Source organism: Coregonus clupeaformis, unplaced genomic scaffold, assembly GCF_020615455.1.
Source record: "Coregonus clupeaformis isolate EN_2021a unplaced genomic scaffold, ASM2061545v1 scaf0076, whole genome shotgun sequence".
In the NCBI taxonomy this organism is placed as follows: domain Eukaryota; kingdom Metazoa; phylum Chordata; class Actinopteri; order Salmoniformes; family Salmonidae; genus Coregonus; species Coregonus clupeaformis.
Window position 1 is genome coordinate 411,702 of NW_025533531.1, and position 9,759 is coordinate 421,460.

At 45.3% G+C, this 9,759-nt stretch overlaps 1 protein-coding gene across 1 annotated transcript; it reads left to right on the plus strand.

The window, feature by feature from the left end:
- The first annotated feature begins 508 nt into the window (after positions 1-508).
- On the plus strand, positions 509-4,732 carry LOC121555394 (C-type mannose receptor 2-like). The gene is made up of 5 exons (XM_041869219.2): positions 509-542; positions 1,496-1,752; positions 3,674-3,866; positions 3,977-4,330; positions 4,516-4,732. Exons 1-5 carry the CDS (start codon positions 509-511, stop codon positions 4,521-4,523), a joined length of 846 nt encoding a protein of 281 aa, XP_041725153.1. The 3' UTR covers positions 4,524-4,732.
- Positions 4,733-9,759: the final 5,027 nt, after the last annotated feature.

Consider the following 9,759-nt stretch of genomic DNA (forward strand, 5'->3'; position numbering starts at 1 on the left):
CTATATGTGGTAGCTATATGTGGTAGCTATGTGTGGTAGCTATATGTGGTAGCTATATGTGGTAGCTATGTGTGGTAGCTATATGTGGTAGCTATATGTGGTAGCTATATGTGGTAGCTATATGTGGTAGCTATATGTGGTAGCTATGTGTGGTAGCTATATGTGGTAGCTATATGTGGTAGCTATATGTGGTAGCTATGTTTGGTAGCTATATGTGGTAGCTATATGTGGTAGCTATATGTGGTAGCTATGTGTGGTAGCTATATGTGGTAGCTATATGTGGTAGCTATATGTGGTAGCTATATGTGGTAGCTATATGTGGTAGATATATGTGGTAGCTATATGTGGTAGCTATGTGTGGTAGCTATATGTGGTAGCTATATGTGGTAGCTATATGTGGTAGCTATATGTGGTAGCTATATGTGGTAGCTATATGTGGTAGCTATGTGTGGTAGCTATGTGTGGTAGCTATGTGTTCACCAGACTGTTATCCTTCCAGTATCCAGGAATGGACCACTCTCTGTTTCTCCTGTTCTTCTCAGGTTGGTGTTCGTGTGTGTTCGTGTGTGTTCGTGTGTGTTAGTGTGTGTTCGTGTGTGTTCGTGTGTGTTCGTGTGTGTTCGTGTGTGTTCATGTGTGTTAGTGTGTGTTAGTGTGTTTGTGTGTGTTAGTGTGTGTTAGTGTGTGTTAATGTGTGTTCGTGTGTGTTAGTGTGTGTTCGTGTGTGTTGGTGTGTGTTAGTGTGTGTTTTTGTGTGTTCGTGTGTGTTCGTGTGTGTTAGTGTGTGTTAGTGTGTGTTAGTGTGTGTTAGTGTGTGTTCGTTTTACATGGCTGTTAGCGCTCAAGTTCTATTTCTGGAGCCCGGCAGGCGAACGCTGAATGCCCCGCTCCAAACCGACGGCGAGGTCGGGTATGAGGGATGGAATCCAAAACAAAATAACAATAGAACGCATGTGGTGTCTACAAACTACGTTCTAATCCATGATTAACTATTTCAACACGCTATTAGCATCAGACAGATGGAACAGTGTCATGGTGCTGTCTGGGAAACTAGATTTTTAGATTTGTCTGAAAAATTTTCCTTATTTGTTGTGTTTTAGTTAGTGACAACATTCGCTGTGTCCCGGCTCTACAGCCACGATTACAAAGACAAACTCTTCCTTCATCGCTTACATAGTTTGCCGTCCCCTGTATGTGTAAAACGAGCTCGCCCAGCGTCTGTCTGTCTGTCTGTCTGTCTGTCTGTCTGTCTGTCTGTCTGTCTGTCTGTCTGTCTGTCTGTCTGTCTGTCTGTCTGTCTGTCTGTCTGTCTGTCTGTGTCTGTCTACCATGAGATATGCATGCCTAAATCCATTTTCCATTATTATTGATATCAACGGTTAGTTTGTGTGTTCAAGTTAGTTTGTGTGTGTGTGTGTGTGTGTGTGTGTGCGTGCATGCGTTTGTGCATGTGTGTTTTTTTTGTACAGTCATAATGTTGGTTTGTTCTCCACAGGGCTGTCCATCCTCCCCTCCAGCGTCCCTCATCAGTTCCACTTTGTGAACATCAATGAGACCTGGACTGAAGCTCAGAGTTTCTGCAGACAGAAATACACTGACCTGGCCACCGTAGACGACATAGCAGACATGGAGAGGCTCAACAGCACAGTAGTGGCTGGGTTAACTGGGTTAACTGGGTTCACTGGGTTCACTGGGCCAGCCTGGATAGGGCTGTATAACTGCAGCTGGAGCTGTTCTCTGGGAGGCACACAGGTAGACACGGAGGGGTTTTGGGACAATAATTTTTTGTCTGCTATATCAGCCTTTTCATCTTTCTGCCAGTCAAACACCAAAGAGTTTGGATTCAGTCAAGACAATCATATTTTATTGAAAAGTTTTTTCCAACCGTGTATTTGTCTGTATGAACCTACAGTTGAAGTCGGAAGTTTACATACACTTAGGTTGGAGTCATTAAAACTCATTTTTCAACCACTCCACACATTTCTTGTTAACAAACTATCGTTTTGGCAAGTCCGTTAGGATATCTACTTTGTGCATGACACAAGTAATTTTTCCAACAATTGTTTACAGACAGATTATTTCACTTATAATTCACTGTATCACAATTCCAGTGGGTCAGAAGTTTACATATACTAAGTTGACTGTGCCTTTAAACAGCTTGGGCAATTCCAGAAATGATGTCATATCTTTAGAAGCTTCTGATAGGCTAATTGACATCATTTGATTCAATTGGAGGTGTACCTGTGGATGTATTTCAAGGCATACCTTCAAACTCAGTGCCTCTTTGCTTGAAATCATGGGAAAATCCAAAGAAATCAGCCAGGACCTCAGAAAAAAATTGTAGACCTCCACAAGTCTGGTTCATCCTTGGGAGCAATTTCCAAATGCCTGAAGGTACCACGTTCATCTGTACAAACAATAGTACGCAAGTATAAACACCATGGGACCAGGCAGCCGTCATACCGCTCAGGAAGGAGACGCGTTCTGTCTCCTAGAGATGAACGTACTTTGGTGCGAAAAGTGCAAATCAATCCCAGAACAACAGCAAAGGACCTAGTGAAAATGCTGGAGGAAACAGGTACAAAAGTATCTACTTCCACAGTAAAACGAGTCCTATATCGACATAACCTGAAAGGCCGCTCAGCAAGGAAGAAGCCACTACTCCAAAACCACAATAAAAAAGCCAGACTACGTTTTGCAACTGCACATGGGGACAAAGATCGTACTTTTTGGAGAACTGTCCTCTGGTCTGATGAAACAAAAATAGAACTGTTCGGCCATAATGACCATCGTTATCTTTGGAAGAAAAAGGGGGACGCTTGCAAGCCGAAGAACACCATCCCAACCGTGAAGCACGGGGGTGGCAGCATCATGCTGTGGGGGTGCTTTGCTGCAGGAGGGACTGGTGCACTTCACAAAATAGATGGCATCACGAGGAAGGAAAATTATGTGGATATATTGAAGCAACATCTCAAAACATCAGTCAGTAAGTTAAAGCTTGGTCGCAAATGGGTCTTCCAAATGGACAATGACCCCAAGCATACTTCCAAAGTTGTGGCAAAATGGCTTAAGGACAACAAAGTCAAGGTATTGGAGTGGCCATCACAAAGCCCTGACCTCAATCCTATAGAAAATGTGTGAGCAGAACTGAAAAAGCATGTGCGAGCAAGGAGGCCTACTAACCTGACTCAGTTACACCAGCTCTGTCAGGAGGAATGGGCCAAAATTCACCCAACTTATTGTGGGAAGCTTGTGGAAGGATACCCGACACGTTTGACCCAAGATAAACAATTTAAAGGCAATGCTACCAAATACTAATTGAGTGTATGTAAACTTCTGACCCACTGGGAATGTGATGAAAGAAATAAAATCTGAAATAAATAATTCTCTCTACATGTTATTTTATATCTTATCTCTTCTTTTATACCTTATTGCCTTTCAAATAGACACAAATCACACTGATAAGTACATCGTCATCACTGAAAATAAGACTTGGAGTGAGGCTCAGAGCTACTGTCGGAAGAACCGCTCAGACCTGGCCAGTGTGAAGGACAAAGCAGACAACCTCACCATACAGAACATCATACAGTTCTCTTCACTTTACTGACTTTATTTGTCTTGCACTTTGAGCACTGTGTTAAAAACATAATCAGCATTTGCAAAACGTTTACAGAACAATGGGGTGCCTAGAGAGTGGAGGTGGTCCGACCAGAGTGGCTCACCCTTCAGAAACTGGATGGCAGGCGAGCCAAACTGGGTATATGCGGTGGGACAGCATGTAGAGATGTGTGTGGAAGTTCAGTTCCCATCTGGACAGTGGAATGATCAAAATTGTAACGACAAACATCCTTTTATCTGCTATGATGGTGAGTGGGGGGGTTACATACATAGTCATATCAAAATGTAAATGTACTTTAGATTGAACGTTTTTTTGTGAGCAATTAGCATGAGTCTCCATATCCTCCTCTTCCTCCAGATAAGCTGGTCCTGGTCCCAGAGAACAAGACGTGGTCAGAAGCCCTGTGGCACTGCAGAGACCTGCACATGGAGCTGGTGTCTGTCCACAACCAGAGCGTCCAAGACTGGGTCCGACAGAGAGCCAAGAAGGCCTCCACTCCCTTCGTCTGGCTGGGCCTGAGGTACACCTGCACCCTGGACTTCTGGTTCTGGGTCAATGGAGAAGAGTCCTGCTACCACAACTGGGCTGACAGGGAGGGCTACAACACTGGCAAGGAGCAGTGTGGGAACACAGGGGCCATAGAGAGAGACGGGGGGCAGTGGGTCGGCCGGCCTGAGACTGAAAGATTCAACTTTATCTGCAGCTATGACGGTCAGATGATATCTGTTTTGGTTTCATTCAACTATCGTCATATTAATTGTATTCTCTCCTCTCACATTGCCTCCTCTCTCTCTCTCTCTCTCTCTCTCTCTCTCTCTCTCTGTCTCGTCAAATGTATTTCATGATTTCTCTTACACTAATCTTTTATTTTTTCTTTAATTTGTTCTGTAATCCAGATTACTAAAACCAGACCCTGTTCTCTGGACCAGCTGAACCCCCAACACATTGTTCCAGACCCTGTTCTCTGGACCAACTGTACCCTACAGCCCAACACATTGTTCCAGACATATTCAGATTTACATTGCATAAGGTGATGGATACTCAATCTTTGTGGTCCTCTGTATCTCAGCTGGTAGAGCACAGAGCTTGTAAAGCCAAGGTAGTGGGTTCGATCCCCGGGACCACCCATACACAAAAAAATAAATGTATGCACGCATGACTGTAAGTCGCTTTGGATAAAAGCGTCTGCTAAATGGCATATTAGTATTATTTAATGTGTGAAATATTCTTTATAATGAATCATTTTAATGATTGTAATATTGTTTTATATTAGTATATTATCGTATTGAAAGTGATTATAACCATACTGTTATTGTTTTCTTATTACCTATTTCATTGAAGTGACAGGGACAACTGGAATTAATAAAACAACTTCTCTAGTTGAAAACGTCTGCAGTATGATATTAGTCCTAAACAGCTGTGCTTCTCTAGTTGAAAACGTCTGCAGTATGATATTAGTCCTAAACAGCTGTACTTCTCTAGTTGAAAACGTCTGCAGTATGATATTAGTCCTAAACAGCTGTACTTCTCTAGTTGAAAACGTCTGCAGTATGATATTAGTCCTAAACAGCTGTACTTCTCTAGTTGAAAACGTCTGCAGTATGATATTAGTCCTAACCAGCTGTGCTTCTCTAGTTGAAAACGTCTGCAGTATGATATTAGTCCTAAACAGCTGTACTTCTCTAGTTGAAAACGTCTGCAGTATGATATTAGTCCTAAACAGCTGTGCTTCTCTAGTTGAAAACGTCTGCAGTATGATATTAGTCCTAAACAGCTGTGCTTCTCTAGTTGAAAACGTCTGCAGTATGATATTAGTCCTAACCAGCTGTGCTAGCTACAACACGGACTAAAGGTTGTAGAACTTTGGTCATGAAGTCAGTATCTTCCAGAACCACTGGTCCAAGAAGCACTAAGGGTACATAAAGCATTAAGGGTACATAAAGCACTAAGGGTATATAAAGCATTAAGGGTACATAAAGCATTAAGGGTACATAAAGCATTAAAGGTACATAAAGCATTAAGGGTACATAAAGCATTAAGGGTACATAAAGCATTAAGGGTACATAAAGCATTAAGGGTACATAAAGCATTAAGGGTACATAAAGCATTAAGGGTACATAAAGCATTAAGGGTACATAAATCACTAAGGGTACATAAAGCATTAAGGGTACATAAAGCATTAAGGGTACATAAAGCATTAAGGGTACATAAAGCATTATGGGTACATAAAGCATTAAGGGTACATAAAGCATTAAGGGTACATAAAGCATTAAGGGTGCATAAAGCACTAAGGGTACTGTGATGTCACGAGAGGCTACACAGCTTTCAGCGGGATTGCTCAAGTAGTGCAAGGAGACCAGGTTCAACCAAAACAAGGATTTTATTAAAGGTCTTGGGAAACTAACGAAAGTATAACACAATTCTGTTCTCTGGTGGCTCTTTAAGGGTTAACAGTTCAGGGATGTCTCTTCCACATCCAAAATCATAACTCTCCCTCGCTCAAATAACTTTTCCCCAGTCTTACTGTATTCCACGTTGCAGCTAGTGGCCAACCCAGCAAAACGTCCTTCCAAATGTCCCACACGTATTTCCCACAGGTGCATATATCCAAAGGTGAGTATTTCCCAAAGGTAAGTATCTCCAAATCCTTATATTCCTCATGGAAGTGGACGTGCAGCACTCTTGTCCTCCAGAGAGCCCAGCTTGGAGACCGTGTCTCTTCCCTTCAACCAACCTTCAGCTCATCAGCTCCTGATTGGTTTCAGCTGCGCGGGAAGATTGGCCATAGAGGGTTGGAGTTCCCGACCATACCAGCAGATGGAGCCATAGCTGTCTGGGTTTGCAGCCATCTCAGGGGATGTAACGTCCCTCCAGGACACAGCCTCTCGTGACATCACACATCCCCCTCCTCGGGACCGACGTCCTCGTCGGGGTAAAGGCAGCGAAGAAGGCATCACGCCGGGAGAGGGCGTCCGCATTGCCGTGGTGCTTGCCAGCCTGCTCTCTCTTCAACTCCTCCACCTCTAGGACCAGGGACTCAGCCTCCTGTTGTCTCTCCTTGAGTTTCTTACTGAACGCATCAGCCTTGGTTTTAGCAGAGTTTAGCTTCTGTTGAGCAGCTTTCAGTTCCTTCTCTCTCTCTGCCTCCGCATTCTTCATCTTGTTCTCCAACACCTTGTACTTCTCCTCTGCCTTCTTCTGGACCTCCTTACTACTGCGCAGGGTCTCCTCACACTCCTCGATGGTCCTGCGCAGCCTCTCCAGCTCCTCCTGTTGCTTATGGAAGGAGCTCTGTTGGAGTTTAGCCTGGAGGATATCTAACTCTTCTGTCTTCATGTCTAACTGTTGCTTTAACAAACGATACCTCTCAGCGGTCCCCTTCAGACCAGACAGTTCTTTGTCCAGATTCTGTAGCTCCGTCTCTGTGTCGGTCTGGGCACCTGCCATCCCTATCAGAGCCCGGGCGGGAGTGAGTAACTCGGAGGATTGCACCGGAGCCTTCCCAGGATGAGTCTTGCCTCTCCGTTTCCGAGGTACTCGGGTTATCCTCTCCTGAGACTCTCTCCAGAGTGGGTAAAAGGCTGGGCAGTCTCGTCCAATTAGGACAGGGACGGGGAGGGAATCAACCACCCCCGCCGTCGTGTGTATGGTTCCCCGTGTGCTGGTCATTGTAAGTTCAGTAATGGGGTATTCTCTGGTGTCCCCATGGACACAGGAAACTGGGAGGACTTTCCCCGGGGTCAGACACGTTGGGCCCACCAAATCCTTACGCACCAGGGTGGCCCGGCTACCAGAATCCAGTAAGGCCTCCACATCATGGTGATTCACAGTTACCGGGCAGGTGGGGGGGGTCGATCTGGGCCGCCATCTACGACTCCCAAGAGCGAGGCAACACGGTGTGTGGGTGCTGAGCTGGAGGACTCCGCAGTGGGCATAGGTTCATCGGCTGGTTTCCCACACTGCCAGGAGATATGTCCCATCTCCCCACACCGGTAACACTGTCGAGTTTCCCCCTCCTGGTGTACTCTTCTTGGACCCGCCTGGTTTCTGGCTCCCCCTGGAGCCGGGATAAGTCCTGACGTGGCTGGGTTCGAGACCTTGGGGTCCTTTGGACGGGTTCTTCCCATTTGTGGTGGGGCCGCACTCCTGGGGTCTTTTCGGGAAGCATTCAGCATCTCCGCTGTGGCCTGGTACTTTTCCACAGCTTCCACGGTCAGATCAGCCGTGGTCAAGGCCTGTTGACTGATGAACCGTTTTGCCTCATAAGGCAGGGCGCGTAGGGTAACGATCCACCACAACGGCCTCCACCACCGCTGCTGCTGTATTCCTCTGCGGATCCAGCCATTTCCTTGCGATTCGGACAAGTTCATGCATCTGCGCCCGAGGAGGTTGGTCTGGTTGGAAGGTCCAGCTGTGAAAGCGCTGGGCCATACCAAACTTTGTGAGTCCATATCTGCTGAGGATCTCAGACTTCAGGGCATCATAGTCAGTAACCTGGTCAGGGCCCAGGTCCCGGACAGCATTCAGCGCTTCCCCGGTTAGAAAGGGGGCTAACAGACCAACCCACTGTTGCTTGGGCCAGGCTTCCCTAGTGGCCGTGGCCTCAAATGCATGCAGGTATGCCTCAATGTCATCGGTAGCTCCCATCTTAGATATAAAGTCACTTGCCTTTATTGGGCGGGTATTTTGGACCACCCTCTGTCTCTGCAACTGCAATTCCTCTGCCTTCAGAAGGTTGGCTTTCTTTTGCTCCTCCAAGAGAGCCACGTACTTGCATCTGGGCTTGCTGGCCAGCAACAAGGGCTTTCAATATGTCCTCCATTTCAGTCGGCGGGGAGCCTACGGCCAACTTGGAAAACTGGGTGATCAAACCTTCGGTATCCTCCTCTGACATGCACTATTAACGCTTGAGCGTGCCCGTATTCTCCACCATCTGTGATGTCACGAGAGGCTACACAGCTTTCAGCGGGATTGCTCAAGTAGTGCAAGGAGACCAGGTTCAACCAAAACAAGGATTTTATTAAAGGTCTTGGGAAACTAACGAAAGTATAACACAATTCTGTTCTCTGGTGGCTCTTTAAGGGTTAACAGTTCAGGGATGTCTCTTCCACATCCAAAATCATAACTCTCCCTCGCTCAAATAACTTTTCCCCAGTCTTACTGTATTCCACGTTGCAGCTAGTGGCCAACCCAGCAAAACGTCCTTCCAAATGTCCCACACGTATTTCCACAGGTGCATATATCCAAAGGTGAGTATTTCCCAAAGGTAAGTATCTCCAAATCCTTATATTCCTCATGGAAGTGGACGTGCAGCACTCTTGTCCTCCAGAGAGCCCAGCTTGGAGACCGTGTCTCTTCCCTTCAACCAACCTTCAGCTCATCAGCTCCTGATTGGTTTCAGCTGCGCGGGAAGATTGGCCATAGAGGGTTGGAGTTCCCGACCATACCAGCAGATGGAGCCATAGCTGTCTGGGTTTGCAGCCATCTCAGGGGGATGTAACGTCCCTCCAGGACACAGCCTCTCGTGACATCACAGTACATAAAGCACTAAGGGTATATAAAGCATTAAGGGTACATAAAGCATTAAGGGTACATAAAGCATTAAGGGTACATAAAGCATTAAGGGTACATAAAGCATTAAGGGTACATAAAGCATTAAGGGTACTGGTCCAAGTCAAGGTGTACCAAAAAAACACCCCCCTTTCCAACGTAACAAATATTTTCCCATGACCCTCCCATTGTACTGTCAAATAATTTGCACACTCTTCCCTATCATAGAACGAACTCAAAATAATGTTTCCGACCACAAATACAGTTCATTCAGAAAGTATTCTGACCCCCTGACTTTTTCCACATTTTGTTACTTTACAACCTTATTATCAAATTGATTAAAATTGTTTTTTTCCCTCATCAATCTACACACAATATCCCATAATGACAAAGTGAAAACAGGTTTTTGGAAATTTTAGCAAATATATTACAAATACAAAACAGAAGTACCTTACTTACTTAAGTATTCAGACCCTTGCTGAGACTCAAAATTGAGCTCAGGTGCATCCTGTTTCCATTGATTATCCTTGAGATGTTTATACAACTTGATTGGAGTCCACCTGGGGTAAATTCAATAGATTGGACATGAT

Bases quoted from the DNA above. Each gene is read 5' to 3' on its own strand.
- LOC121555394 (XM_041869219.2), top strand. From the start codon at position 509: ATGGACCACTCTCTGTTTCTCCTGTTCTTCTCAG. The intron at 1,753-3,673 runs GTAGACACGGAG...AAACGTTTACAG, and splicing joins GTTCTCTGGGAGGCACACAG to AACAATGGGGTGCCTAGAGA. The intron at 3,867-3,976 runs GTGAGTGGGGGG...CTCTTCCTCCAG, and splicing joins TCCTTTTATCTGCTATGATG to ATAAGCTGGTCCTGGTCCCA.